This window comes from Gracilinanus agilis, chromosome 3, assembly GCF_016433145.1.
Source record: "Gracilinanus agilis isolate LMUSP501 chromosome 3, AgileGrace, whole genome shotgun sequence".
Lineage (NCBI taxonomy): Eukaryota > Metazoa > Chordata > Mammalia > Didelphimorphia > Didelphidae > Gracilinanus > Gracilinanus agilis.
In genome coordinates this window covers 670,740,356-670,756,323 of record NC_058132.1, presented here as the reverse complement: position 1 = coordinate 670,756,323, position 15,968 = coordinate 670,740,356, and the positions used below count along the sequence as shown (strand labels likewise).

General features: G+C 40.0%; 1 protein-coding gene across 1 annotated transcript in view; it reads left to right on the top strand.

Annotated features, from left to right (window-relative positions):
* Window positions 1-4,633, top strand: part of TNIK (TRAF2 and NCK interacting kinase) — a 369,177-nt gene extending 364,544 nt beyond the window's left edge. The window contains exon 32 of the mRNA XM_044669552.1: window positions 1,973-4,633. Coding sequence (XP_044525487.1) covers window positions 1,973-2,056 — 84 coding nt within the window. The 3' untranslated portion in view covers window positions 2,057-4,633. The remainder of the gene's footprint in view (window positions 1-1,972) is intronic.
* Window positions 4,634-15,968: the final 11,335 nt, after the last annotated feature.

The following is a 15,968-nucleotide window of genomic DNA, read 5'->3' as shown; positions in this document are numbered from 1 at the left end:
TTCACTGTGTAGATTTTTTAAAATAAAACTATCAGGACTTAACCTATTACGTGGCTTTTTTGAGAATTAAATAGAAAAAATTCCGGTACAGAAATATACGCTTTGAGCAAGACCAATTTTATTTCACTCACATCCTAGAGACAAATAGAAGTTTGACTAGTGCCATAGTCTGTCATTCCAGCAAAGTTTCTCTGAAGTACTGCAGAAGAAAAATCTGCCCTGCTGAAAATAGCCTGATCTTTCATAATCAATTGCTACCAAGGATTTTTCTGAAGCAGGACCAACTTTATCTTACCCTCTTCCCTTAGGGTAAGCCAAAGTTTCCTTTCAGCTGAGCTCTTAACACTTTTGAATTAGCCCCAACTGGCTCTGACCTGCCCAAAAACCATTCCTGAAAAGCTTTCCCAGATAATTGCTGGTGGAGGAAAGAATTCAGTGAGTGGACAGATATTCATCTTGGCCATGGTCCCATCCAAAATCCAGTGAGATCTCAGACCAATTTGGGGGTACATCTCTGGACTGGACCAGATTCTGAATATCTGTTCTGGTTTGCACTAGAGCCAGGGAGCTCTGACAATCTGACCAGGACAGATCCCAAAGGCCAGTCCAAGAGAGGCCCATACCTTTAGGATGTGACCGACAACATATCAGCCACCTAGGCTTAGGCTGCAGAAGCCAGGCATCCACCGTGAGACACGTTAACACTTTGGCTCTCGGGATTTTATTCTGTGACACTCTCCAAAAATTGCCTTCCTTGGGTGGGTGGCAGAAATTTCCTGAAAGAATCCATCTAGCCGAAAAGTAGCTTTCTTTTCACATGTAGCATCTCCTGAAGGACATATATCTAAAGCACTTCCTGAGAAGGTGTAGGCAACAATAACCTTCTGAGGAAGCTACAGCAAAACAGTAGCAAAGATTTTACCACAAGTGCCAAAAGACAATTTCCTGAACCAAAACAACGTGAGGGAAGTTAGTGTAGATTAACTAAGTTACTGAGGACTAAGTTACAATGACTTTCCAGTACTTTGGAGAAACAGCTATTGCTGTCTTTGACATGAGAGGGACCTTGCCAAAAGTCCATTTGTGGGCCATTTGTACTCATTTTCTGGTACAAGTGATTCACTGAAAATCAGCTCACACTTGTAGCAACCAAAATGTGCCACCTTTCTCCCAGCAAAATGGGTTGGCAGCCTCTTGCTATTTGTTGCCCCCATAGATGGCACCTGATATGCCAAGACCCTCTCTGATTTTTAATTTTCTTGATATGTAGCACAAGTATAGAAGCCTGAAACTGAATTTCTGTAATAAATATTAAACATAGAGTTTCCTCTCCAGTCAGGGCACTTGTCCCAAGTAGCCTGTGACTCTCATTAAAGGAATACAGAATTTGAGGGTCCAAGTCTAGAATTTACAGACATCATATAAGCACTCCACATATTCTTTTAAAAGTTTAAATCCTCCCACAAAGGGGGATTTTACAAGATCCCTCCTCAAAAAAAGACAGTCACTTCATTTCCAATCACTTGGCCTGAGAATAACAATAATGACGATGATGGGGGCACCTAAGTGGCTCAGGGGATAGAGCCTGGAGGTGGGATGTTCTGGGTACAAATCTGGTTTCAGATACTTCCTAGCTGTGTGATTCCAGGCAAGTCACTTAACCCCATTTGTCTAGTCCTTACCACTCTTCTGCCTTGGAACCAAAACTCAGTATTGATTCTAAGACAGAAGGTAAGGGTTTAAAATAATGATGACAATGATGACAATGATGATGATGATGATGATAAAACTATGAGAGCAGAAGATCCTGCACTATATCACATGGCACTTTCTAAACACTAATTATTAAATCTTAAAAACTGAATCAAAATAACAAAAACAAAACATTTGAGAGAAAAATGGATGGACGGTTGAGAAGAAGAAAATGAAAAGAGCCATGTGATTGAACTAATTCTTTTTTAATTTCAAACAGGTATTTTTTGCATCCGTGCGATCTGGAGGAAGTAGCCAAGTGTTTTTCATGACCCTCAACAGAAATTCCATGATGAACTGGTAGCAGATGAACATTTACTTGGCTCTTGTCTTGTTGGCGTTCTTTCTATTTTAAAAGAACATGACACGTGTGGACTTACGCCAGTCTAGAGGCAGATACAGAAGGCTTGGTTGAACACACTGATTTCCCCTTCCTCCACTCCCTCCTGTCCCCCACTCCTCACACCCTGTTGTCCCACCAAAATACAGTCCATCCTTCATTGTTGCAGCCTGTTTGAGAAAGAGAGAGACAAGAGGCAAGAATTTCTCAGAGAGCCCCAAGAATGCCACACTGTCTCTGAACAGAGACGGACCCGGAGCTCTTCGGCACTAGGGATATAAACATTTTGTGATCTTCTATTCTGCTGTGTTACAGTGGGTTATGACTTTTTGCTTTAAAAACAAACAAACAAACAATTCTCGGTCCCTTACTTTATATGAATGGGGAAGGAAATGGTGTTGAGGAAAGGAATCTTCTTTGGATTCTCTCTGCCTGCTAGCATTAAGTATGCCGAATGTTGTAAAATTACCACTTTTGAATGGTGAGAGACAGCACAATAAATGTACCTTATCTCTCTCCTCTGAAGGCCATAACTGTATAGCTGGGTAATTTTAGCAATCTTTTGCCTTCACCAACCTAAAGGTTGCTTTTTGACAGCAACTAGTTAACGAATTTTTAAAAGAGAAGAAAAATCCTAGTTTTCCCCTCTTTTGGGAAATAGATTTTAAATGGCTAAACTACTAGCCTTAGACTAATAAATCAACTACCATTTTTGTCAGTCTGTCAGTCCCTATTCTAATATGGACCTTCCACAATGGTGCGTGTTGATGGGGTACTAATGCCAAATGGTTGAGTTGGCTCTGGAGATGGAGGGAATCTTTAGCACATCTTTCCCAAAGCTTGATTATGCAACAGGTTAGGGCAAAAGACCAGGAGGGCAAATGGGTTTCAGAGAAAGGAAGAAGAAGAGCTTTTGGGAAAACATGCTATGATATTTACGAGAATGCACAAAATCCTCTTGGGCTAAGAGCTCACCTGGCTTGGGCATCATTCTGCCTGGACCTTGGTTAGTGTACCCCAATCCTGCCGGGGAAATTGAGGTGTGGGTGACATCTTGATTTCAGTCGACGCCACCTCTTTCTTCTGTGGGTGCCACTTTCTAGAGATGAAAACTGTGACTTTAAACAAACAAACTAACAAACAAACAAACAAAAGCAAAAGCTTCTGAGCTGCCTATAGTCCTTCTGGGTTGGAAAAAAAAAAACCAGTCTAAATGGCTAAGCCAACCGAAGAAAAAGCAAAGCATCATTAGGCCCAGAAGTTATGGAACTTGGAAGCAGGGTTTTGGCCAAAATTCTGAGACCCTAAATCATTTTACCTTCCTCTAAATTACCCAACATATAGTGAACAACATCTGTGCAGAAATATGTATGTATTTAGTTCAGGTTGAATTGTGTCCTTATAAACTCTTACTCAAATGATTTCCATTTTTTCGTGAGTGTCTCAGATTTTTTTGGTTTGTTTGTTTACTAGCTACAAGCATGGCTGCCTGTGGTCTTAAGGTGTTGCATAATGATACCTGTGTTGCGCTTCCTGTTTTAACCTACCTCGTTTTGTTTGTTTTTATTTTGCTGTTCATCACAGCAGTGTTATCTCCAGGAGACATATAGAGAGCTCAATTGGCAATCTCAGGTGTATTTAATAATTTTAAAAAACAAAACAGTAGTTGATCAAATTTGTATCTTTGACTAACGGGGGGAAAAATCAACAGGGTTCGTTCCCAAGATATCCTAACAGTTACAGTAATGGATTGCTGAATCTATTATTCTAATGATTTTGTCTAAAATAAACGAGTGGGCTGGATGAGCTGTTAATGAGAACAAAATACAAATTAGAAACCCAGTGGCAGGGCAAGATGCCGATTGGAGAAGAGAGGAAGTGGGGAACGGGAGGGAGAAAATTCACGTTCCATTCGGAAATCATTCTTAAGGGCTGCGGCTGCTAAATCTTAACTGACTTTTTATTTGGAGCACGTAACTGAAAGGAATTGAAGCAAGGACCCTCTCTGAACAATCATGGAGGTGTCCCCCTTTGGGGTTTCCAAAATCAGGCCATTCTCCAGGGCTCGTTGGTACGGCTCACACCAGTCCAGTGCATCAAATTCAGCAATAACTTTTCTGATTGAACTTGGCAACTACTCTAACTGTTAGATGTGACATGAAGAAGGAACCGTGATCTTAGTCTCCACACTGACTAGGATTGCCACCAGCTCTTTATATTGCTGCTGTGTATTTTAAATCAGAGGCTTCTTGAATTATGTTGCAAATGGATATATATTTTTTTTCCTACGCGACAAGTTCGGAACTCACAGCTTTAAATGATTTTTTTATTGTGGGTCTTTGGGTACAGTTAAGAAATAAAAGGGAATCATTGTGTTTAAACATAAGGTAGTTTGTGAATGTATTTTTTAAAACCTAGATTCATTGAAACAGAACCATCAGAAAATTATTAATGCAATCTTGTTTACAGTATGTACATGAACATAACATAGGACATGAGCATTTCTGGTGCCAACAATAAAACACACAAGTTCAACATCGAGCCATGCCTATTATATTTTTGTACTGAGATTTTTCCATTCAGCTCAATTCAACAACCTCGATTAAGGCACTGTGTGATATGTGCTGAACTTTCCCGTGGGTGCTAATTCTAGGCAAATCCCATGATGCCCTGTTCCCCAACTAGTGTGACCTTTCCCCACCCTGAAGTCATTTAAAGAATTTTCATGGAGCTCATGCTCATTTAAACAATTAAAAATTCGTCTTCTTCCATCAGAATTGGGCTCCTGACTCTGAGACTCTGGGCGCTAGCTCAGAGAAGATTGCCTCTCTTTTCTTTCTTTCTTTTTCATTTTCATTTTTTTTTTTTTGAGATTGGGTCTCTCTAGCTTACCCACACTGGATGAGTACACTCACAGGCCTGACCCCCTCTGCAGATCTGCATGGAAGCATTGACTTGTTCCATTTCTAACCTGGACTGCATCGCCCCTCCCTAGGCAGCATGGTGGCCCCCTTGATGAATGCCTTGAGATTTGCCCCTTGGGACTTTCTTTTTTAAAAACTGGTTCTCCCCATCTTGTACTGCCAGGAGAATATAACCAATCCTCATTGGCACCTTCTGGTGGCCTGGTGGCCCCCTGGTCTCAGTACCTCACCACATTGGTGCCAGACTTTAGCCATGAGCAGTTCAAAGCTCCTGAACTCAATTCACCAGTTTATCTTTGCCAGTAGTGGGGATCACAGGCCTGCTCCAATGTTCCAAATGATTAATTGGATTTTAAAGATGTTTTTAAAATAACACCTCAAAAATAGACCACTTTTATCCCCCCACTTTGGTGGTTTGTTTATGGAATTAATTTTCTTTTCATATCAAAAAAAATAGTGGGATACTTTTTTTGGTAAGTACGAGTAGGATTCCAAAAGCTTGCTACATGTCTTGCTACCTGCCATTCATCCTCAATGGCTGCCCAATAAAAAGTCACTGGGACATCCTCATATAGGGATAGATCCCCACGTCAGGATGTTGTAGAAGGCATTCTTGCACTGAGTGAGCAGTTGAACAAGTTGACCTCCAAGCTCCTGTCCAACTCACAGATTTTAGACTCTGACACAATAATTGCACTCCAAATTCCAACTTCATTTAGTTCATTGCAGCTGCCTTTATACACAGCCCACTGGATAAGAGGATATAGTATTGAAGGGTTTAATCATAATTGGTACCAAGATGGCTGATGTGGCTATAATTATCATGTAAAGACTAGATTTTTTTTTAAGGACAGACAGCACTTTTTTTAAAAAAGTATTTTATTGACACCCTACTTTTATACATCAAGGTCACATTCCTATATATGCTTCCTTGTAACAATGAAAAAAAAGGAAAGCAAAGCCTCCTAGGAAAGTTAAAGTTCATCTGACAGGGTAGATACTTCCCATCACACTCATATTTGGAATCAGAGGACTTGAGTTTAAATTCTGACTGCCACTTATTGATAAAGTTAGATGTCAATCCACTAAGCCTCAGTTTCCTCAGCTGTAAAATGAAGAGGTTGGACTAGACGAGCTTTCAAATACCTTCCAACTCTAAATCTAGGATCTCCCAAGCTTATGAATCTTCCTAGATGAACTTTCAGATCTCTTCCAACTCTAAATCTGGGATCGCCCAAGCTTATAAAGCTTAAAGTACATTTTGATATCTCTATTTGGGGTAGATTTTCTTGGAGAACTATTTATCTTGGATTATTTGTTGACTTGGGAAATCCTCCAAGAGGACTCAAATCTGTTTGTTACACAAGATTCCCATGAAAATAACAAACACTGAATACCTCAAAGGGCTTCTTTTCTAGTGCTCGGGCCACCCATAAGCTCATTTTCCAGCATCATTCCCTATTAGGTTTTATATTAACAACTCATATTTTTAAAAATCCGAATTCCAGGAAGTTACCAGCATCACTAGAAGTTTTCCATCTGCTCCTGTGACTTGTCCATGCCTGTCTCTTCCATCAATACCTGGTGTCTCTTTGTTCTTCGTGTGTACTAGACTGGAGGAAGAGACAGAAGCTTTACCGTAGGCAGTTGCCATTTTGGTTTTGTTGATTGCCCCATCGTCTGACTTCCCATTCTGTGGAGTTCTTGAGAGTTTTGGTATGGCTGCTTTTCCCATCCTGTGTACCAGTTTTGGAATGGCAATTCCATTTCCAGTGTGTGAGAGAGCTTCCTGTGTTACCAATGGTCTGCCCTTGAGAGTCTGTTGTTAAAGGCATCCCTTGCATATGTGCTAATTGCTTTCAAATTTATGTGAGATGTGTCGTGTTGCTTTAAAAAAGAGAGCAAGCCACAATTGCCAATCGATCATGAGAATGTAATTGCGTTTTTTGCTGCTGGAAGCATACGTGACAAATTCACAGCAAGCTTGTGATGTTTCAAAACGAACTCTCCTGCTCTCTTCCAAAAGCCTTTAGTTCCATTATATAGTCTGCAAGTGTGGTCAATAACTCTGAATTATTAGCTGTTTTATAGCTTTTTCTCAAAAAGATTATGTTCTGACTAAACCAAAAAATAATAATAATCCTTCCCCGAGGCTGGATCCGTGCTAGGGAAAATGATGTTTCTTCCAAACTCTTGACATTCTCCATTGATTTTACATGCTTTGAGACATAGAGGTATCTCTTGGAGACGCTCATCTACGTTGGCCACGAGGATAGTGGGTCCACATTAAGGATCCAAAGATGAGTCAGTCTTTTTCAGACCTCATGCCTAAAACTAATCACAGATTTTTTTTTAAGCAGAAGAGTTCTGGCAAGAATAAAATATGTTGAAAGTCTAGAAGGTCAAAAGTGACCATTTCAAAAGATCAAACACAATTTTCTAATCTTTGTTCTCATTTTATTTTTCAGAAGTGGGCCATAGGATCAGATATCTATGTGTGTGCAAGCTATAGTTGGTGTTTTGGTCCAGACCTATGATTTCATTGTTTGGGGGGTGGGCACTCCCAGGGAGGAGACTCCCCTCTACAAAAAGCATAGTAACAATGATTTGGCAGTTTCTAGTCTTGGATTCTGAGACTGTCTCTTAAGTCATTGTACCAAGCTGCCTCTCCTGTATCCAATTTTTGTAATCATTCATTAATCCCAGCCTGCTGCGGTGTCTCCTGGCAGCAATCATGGCACCACGGTGGTCACACATAGGTAGTTAAGTCCTAAAGACAATAACTGACATTCAGATAGCACTTTTATAGTTTACAGAGAGTTTTCTATACATTTTCTAATTTGTTCCTTAAAATTCTTTGAGGACAATGTTATCTTCCTCATTTTACAAATAAGGAAACTGACTTGCCCAGGGTAACACAACTAGTAAATGTCCAAGGAAGGTTGTACCCAGCTTCTCCTGATTCCATATCCAGCATCTATCCACTGTACTCCTGGCCTGACAAGTCGATGTACTCTAATTAATTAGGTAAAATGTGTTTTTTTACCAAAGAACTCAGGCAGGCCATATGCCATGGTCGGACAGGCTAAATATGGTCCAAGAGCTGTATTTTGGATGTCTAGATTCTAGTCATTGCTACATTTGAATACATCGACAAAATTCAGGGGGATTTGTCCATAGATTCAAGTAGAACTTTAAAGTATTTTCTTAGCATTAAAGAGGATTAGACTATGTTTTTTACAACTTTATTCTTCTAAGTCAGCCCAATATCAAAAAGATTTAAGATGCCCAAAATAAAAAGAATAATTCCTTTAAAACGTTTAACCCCTGAATAAAGTTTGAGCCCATTTAAATTCACACCAAAATCTCAGGCTGTGTACAAGATGTCAAAGATCTGAAACTACCTGAAAATTTTAACCAAGAATGTAAATTTCCCAGATGATCCAGAGGTTCAACGTGCTGTAAAAAGCCTAAGATTAGCAAAGTGCCAGGGACATGGCAGACACGTAATACATGTTTATTAATGAGTGGTAAATCAATTCGTTGACTTACTGAATGAAGAGTTGAGAAGGGGATGGTATATTTTTCCAATCAGGGACATGGATATAATAGCTTTCTGAAAGTGAGACCACTTATACATTGAAGGGGAGCTTGAATTCATGGTAATAAATCAGAATTTGTACATAGCGTTTCCACAAGCTGAATTAATTCTCCACCTTTCCTGCCCCAAATACTAGGGTTGGTGAGACTAATAACAATACTACATTTTTGTTTAGGAATCTCCTACATAGTATCTAAAATGGAATTTTAGAGGTGAGGTATCAGCAGTGAGGAACAGCGATAGAAAGGGGGGCAGAAAAAATCTTTGCGATGACAGGTTAAAGTAAATCCCAAATGGAAAGTGATGGACTGTGATTCTTGTACATTTGACTCGTCTCTTGTTTACAATGTTAACACAGATGTTGTTACCAAATGGAAAAGATCATAAAGAGATTGCCTTTCTGATATGCCTACAATCTCAGATGTCATTTTATAGATCTCCCATTTTCTTCCCAAATTTCAATCTGTCACCCATCGGTGATGGATCTGGAAATATTCTTAGGACCGCGAAGAGCTTTATTTTCAGATGTGATCCTATGTTTTAGCCTGTCACCGAAAACTTCCTTCATGGAGGTTCTACTGCCATTTAAAGTCATAATAAGCAGTATCTTGAAAAGACGAGGTTGAAGCTTTCTGGCTTCTCGAGTCCTTTATCATCTGTAATGACCACCTGGTCCAGGCGTATACTGTTTTTCATTTATTTTAAAGATGGAATTAAAGCACATCAAAAGATGGTCTTAGGGAGAACGGGGGGAGAAATGAAGGACTTTCTAAACATCCACATGTACTTTTTTTTTTCTTTCAAACATCTCCAAATCTTTTCATCAGCCAGCATCTACTGAGCTTCTGGTGTGTCCAGGGTATACTGTATCAGGATCTGTGAGATAGTTGTTGTTTTTTTTAGATTGTTTTTCTCAATGACAAAAAACCTTGTAGATTTTTCAATGGAAACGTTTCAATAATATTGTTTAGAAAACCACCGTGTTTCCTCGGACTTTGGCTCATGCTATCATGGTCTGTGAATCCTCTTACTAAGCAGTGGCTTAGAGGAGAATAAGGTCTTCAAGGTATTAGTATTTCCAATGGTCTCTTTAGGACTTTTAACAGAGAATGATTCGTTTTTCAGTTCTCAGAGTCCCTAGAACTGTTGGGTGATTGGGAATAGGGGTATATGGGGGTTTGTTTTCTTTGTTTAATCTGTGCAATTTGGATGAAAATACAAGGATTTCTGGAACAAGGAAGAAACAAAAGCAAAAAAATTTCTCCTGTGAAGGAAGCTACAGATAAGCTACTATTTCAAAAGCCCACAACGTTTGGGGCCAAAATATGTCTTTAAGTCAGTTCTGAGGACTCCGTGGGCCACAGAAGCCTGTATATATTCAGTTACACTGAATGTGTGTTGCATGAAATGACAATGTAGGAAATTTATACATGAAGTCATTGTTCTCTTGATTCCTGTAAGGGAAGCACTCTGTAGTTTAATTTTGTTTGGTCTTGTATTTTTTCCTTGTCAAGTCAATAAAAGAAATATCTCAAAAAAAAAAATAAAACCAGAAGACAAATGAATGGAGCATTAAGCAACCTAGAAGAGAAAGGTCCTCCTTTACCCCATTTTTCTCTGTCTTGGGATGAATGCACTGCATTGCAGGGTGATACATGCCGGCTGCCAGAGGAATGCCTTGCAGGCAGCAGTCACGGTTAGGATCCTCTTTGGCCAAGTCATTTTTTTCCCATCATGAGAGAAACTGGAAATTTTACAGAAGCCCATTAAAGCTTGCAGATTCCTTCACATACATAATCTTGTATAGCCCCTACACTGTTCTGGGAGAAGGTGCTACATCATCCATTTCACACAGAATAGTAACTGAGGCTCTCAGCAGTTAGAGGATTATTTCAGAGGTGGAAAACCACATATGGCTCTTGATTACAAGTGCAGGGCATTTTTCTACTATGCCTGTTCCCCTCTCACCACCTTCCTTTTCCGAATTTAGTTGCATTTGCATAATACCTTGCTTCAAATTCTTTTTTATTTTTTTTCATTTTTATTTTTATTTTGAATATTTTCCCATATTTACATGTTTCTTGTTCTTTCCCTCTCTCCAAACCCTCCATTAATAACCCACCTTAGTTGACGCACAATTCCACTGGGTTCAAATTCTTTTTTAAATGAATTTTCGACACCTTTATAGGTGGCAATTAGAACTCTCATTTATAAAGGAAAGAACTGAAACCATAAGATTGAATGGGATGCTGAAGCTGCATAACTGGCCATTTAAAGAAGCCGGAATGTGACAACTTGGATTCCCAGAGTTCCAGTCTTCACTTGCACTTTAACGTGTCCTTGAACAAACATTGAGTATTAGCTTTCTTTGAAGTTGTTCCTCTCAGGCTATTTTCAAAATTGTGTTTTTTGGACTTAATTAGCTCTTTCTAAAGTTGGTTCACAAAGAAATCCTCATCACGGGGCCATCAGTTCAGAGGCCTTGTCAAAGTTTACAAAAATAATTTTTTATTTTTAGTTTTGCTTTAGATCCCAAAGGATCCTAGCATGCCTTCTTTACAAATAACTAAACGCATGGTTGAATTAAACCAGCCCCAAAAGGCATGAGACATTGTGATTTTGGGTGCTTCAGCTGGAATAGCAAAGCCATGAAATGAACCCAAATGTTCTGGTGTCAGTTTTACAAATGTGGCTAGGACGGATGGCAACCAAAACTGGCCTGCCTTTTCAGACTAGTGTCCAGATTACAGTGGGCACACACAACCAGGGTGAGCTGATTACCCACTCGGTGGCCAAGGAGACAAACGAGATGCATTCAGGAAGATCATGAACTGAACCTCGATTCCATATCGGTCCCCACCTTAGAGTCCCTCTTCCCACGAATGGAAGGGTCTTATTTTTATCTAAAAAAGAGCAACATATAAAATAAGCAAAGGAAGCAAACCCATAGACTCCCAAGACTTTCTTGGGAGTCAACCAAGCAAAATGGTCCTCAAGACTGCAGGATAGAGTTGTGGTTTCTCAAAGTTAAACAGTGATGAAGTTATTGTGAAATTTAAAATAGTCTTTCCATCTAGTAATGCTGTGCTAAATCAGCGGCCATGCTAGAAAGGTAGTTGGTGTCCAATTTCATTCCATTGCAACAGAAGAAATAGGGAAGTCTTCCCTTCAAATCTGAACTTTATCATGGGGGGCTTGGTTAATTATTGGGTTTATTCCATCAGTCAACTTTCTAATACATAACTTCTTTGGAGTTTAGAATGTCAAAGCTCCAAAACATTTTCAAATTCACTATAAATCCCTTTCTGTGTCTCTGGGTATAACCCCTGGCAAGTACAGCCTGTGCCAGACCACAGCAGCCCATTTCAATTTTAATAAGGTGCTGTGCCTGGCATATGAAATCATACCTTCTTACAAGTTGGGAGGGGAAAAAAACCCTTTGAAATTTAGTCCAGCTGCTACCCAAAATAAAAACTTCTGTAGCATCCCACCCAATATGGGTCCACCCAGTATTAAATGTCTGGGTGTGCATGCATAAATACACCTAATAAATAAATGCTGAGCAAAAGAAGATATCTCAATACCTTCAGGGAAAGGAAATCTCTGGAAGATTTTAATTCACAAGGCACTCGATCAGCTTCTCAAATAGAATTCTAACTAGGGATGAGCAACTGGAGCTTAGCTCCAAAGGCACTGATGTTTAAAGGGTACCAAAGGCACTTTCTAAAGGAGTACTTCCTCCCCCTGGTGATGGTTTCCAGTTTCATCAAAGGGCACTCTTGCCCACCTCTCTCTCAGATAGACCCCAGGCCAAAAAGTCCTTCTTAACAGCTCGGTTCTTAAGCCACTAGGAAGGAAAGACCATAAGTGAGGCGAGCCCTAAGTCAATAGAATAGGGAAGCACATCCCTCTGGTCTTGAGCCTTCATTCTGATCCTGCTCAGTGGGGTTCAGAGAGTCTGAAAATCCCAGGAGTTTGGTAAAGCAGTTCGACATCCTTATTGGGAAGAGATCCTTTCCACGTGGGGGCAGTGGCAGCCAACCTTGGCAAGGTAATGTGGGGTCTCGGGCTGAGTGGAGCAGTCAGACCCATGTGCCCATGGAAGTGGATGAAGAAGCATTTAGGAAGTATTTCCTACACACCCAGCACGACATGACGTGTCAGGGGGACAAACTGTAAGAACAATGAAAGTAGAGGAGAGTTGAGTGGAGGTAGAGGGACCCTCCCAGGGAAGATGAAGCCCTTTTCCCCCACTGACACAAATGATTACATGAGTGACACCATGCAGGCTTCCTTTCATCCCAAATGCCCAGCTTTGGTTTTGCCCATGTTCAATTCACTGGAATGAAATCTGCTCATAAGCATCTAATTCAAGCCATTGTGTGATATGCTGCAGATACAAAAACAAAAAAAAGGGAAGAACTAGTCTTTTCCTCAAGGGGTCCTTGTACTCTATTGGTAATACAACTTGCATACAGAAAAATGGTAGCTTGTGGGCAGAACTCTTGGCCTGGAATCAGGAAGATCTGAGTTCAGATCCAGCCTCAGACCTTTACTAGCTAGGTGATCCTGGGCAAATCACTTAACCTCTCTTTGCCTTACTCCACTGGAGAAGAAAATGGCAAACTACTCCAGTGTCCTTGCCAAGAAAACCCCAGGGATAGTATGGTCCACTGGGTCACGAAGAGCTGAGCATGGCTGAATGCCTAAACAAGAACAATATACCTGTAACAGGGCAGAGGGGCAGAATTGGTTTGGTACTAATAACTTGATAGGAGGGAGGGAGGGTAATAAAGACAAATTTCTCCAAAAAACTCATTTAGACTATTACTAGAAGTCATACATTTCTGCACATTTAGCTACTCTAATCCAGAAAATGGACAAAACATTTCCATATATTTCATAAAGTGTTAGCCCTATACAATTCGATAATAAGGAGAAATAAGGATCTTCCATTGAAAAGGGCAATCATCTCAATCACCCATTAAAATAAATATTCAGGAATTTTCTATAAAGGGTAAAATCTGCAACCTGCAAGTCCTATCATTAACTTTGAAATGGTCTTCATCAACACAGCCTTTGATTAACTAACTGTAATTATAACAGTAAAGCTAAGAAAGTTGAGCCCCATGAAGGGTCCAGGATTTCAGACCAGGATATTGGGAAATTAACACCAAAATAAGAAGTCACATCTGTCACAGACCTTAAGAGATTCAAAGAATACGTGAAGAAGTCAAAAAACTCTGTGACCACTCAGGAAACCTATTTTATTCCCAAAGCAAGAAAGTGAGCCCAGAGAAAATGGTAGAGATCAATCTCAGAGACACGGGATGTGGAGTGAAAGCCAAAGACAATTTAATTGGTGAACTTCAAGAATGCTGGTCTGAGAGTCAGGAGAGGTGGGCCCTAACTCTGGTTGGGCCCCTAAATCCTGGGAGCTCACAGATGACCTAGGACTATGCCTGGATGAGCCTTTTCTACAGTCCTTTTGTACTCAGATATTCCAGGACTCCAGATAGGAGGTGGTGCAGGATAGAATAACAGTCCCCAAGTCAGGAAGACTCCTTCCTGAGTTCAAATCTGGCTTCAAACACTTACTAGCTGTATGACCCTAGGTAAGTCACTTACCCGTTTGCTTCAGCTTCCTCATCAGAATGAGCTGGAGAAGGAAATGGCAAACCACTCCAGTATTTTTGCCAAAAAAATCTCAAATGGGATCATAAGGAATCAGGCATGACTCAAACGAATGAACAAGAATAATAAGATGTTTATAAGTCCAAACACTGGATATACTCTCTAGGGATCCATTTGCCTATTTTAGTTCCTTGTTGGTATGAAATATAAAAAAAAACTATTTCAGATGAGCAATTATAGTCTTTCTTAAAGCAATATGCCTAAAATAGCCCATAGAATGCTCAGGGGATCAATGATGATAAAATATGTCACAACCTCAGAATTTGAGGGCACCTTTGTAGTCCAACTTAAGCCTTAAAAAGATCCTATCCATCTATTCATCTAGCCTTTGCTTCAAGACCTCCAGTGAGGGGAAAACCTACCACTTCTCCAGCTCTCTCTATCCTTCACTCACAAAGACTAGGTAGCATCTCAAAAAACAAAATTTCCAGGGCAAGAAAACTTCCCAAAGTTACTCTGCTTTTTGGGAAGCTGCCTTTGGAACACCAATTAGCTAAATGATTAAAACTGCTATCTGAAATCTCCCCAGTAGAAAATCTGGAAACACTCAGGACAGCAGGTAAGTCAGGTGGGACACTTTTAGTGGGTACAAAGGGATGAGCTCTAATATTAGTCTGAATTTCTCAGCTGAGGCAATAATTCCTAGATGGAAACAGAACTATCATTCATCATCCAGGGTACTTGGGGGCAGGAAAACCCCAAGTATGAATGTCTTCTTTGTCTCTATTTCTCCCCCTGCTGCCTAGCTGAGATTGGGAACTGCTTTGAACCAGTTAATCCCAAGAGGAGTCACAGTCTAGGGACAAGAGACTTGTATTCTCTCACTAGTTCCTTAAGGGAAATCTGATAGAGCAATTTCAGGAGCTGCTATTCCTCTACAAGGAAAAGGAGGAATACTGATAGGAGTCATCACTTTATCCACATCTGCTTGTCAGTACATTCCTGGAACATGTTAGTGTTTAGCAAGCAGCTGACACATGAACCTACATTTGACCTGAGTTCTTTTTATTGGTTACCTATTAGTAAAAAACACACCAAACTTAAAAACAAAAAGACTAACGATGGTAGCATGGGGCAGTAGGGAGAACACCGAGTCTGGAGTCAGATAACCTTGGCTTGCATGTTCCACTATCTGTATGACCTTGAGTAAAAAACTTTGCTTCTGTTGGCCTCGGTTTCCTCATCTGTAAAATGAAAGATTTTGACTAGATAAGTGATAAGATCCCTTCCAGCTCTAACACTATGGATTTGGATTTGGTCACATCTTATACAACTACCATTTACTCTGGCAGGACACAGAGTAGAAGACAGATGAATCAAAGGGAATGATAGGAAACTGCAAACACTTAGCAAATGATTAAACCACAAATATCAAAGAGAGACCAAGTGGCCAAAGAAAAAGATTCTGTGATGTGTAGTTGCGACTATTTTGCATCCTTGATTTGATGAGCTCAAGAATTTGAATTGACAGTTTAAGTCGAGATGATTCCAAAATCTCAAACAAAAATTTTCCAAATATTGCAGAAATGTTCAATTTCTGTTGACTTGCACTGTGATTAATTCATTTGGGATGGTCCTCCTGGAGAAATTATCTTATATGCACATCTGTCAATAGAATTTGTCACAAGTTATCAGTCCTCCATCCTATGAATGCAAA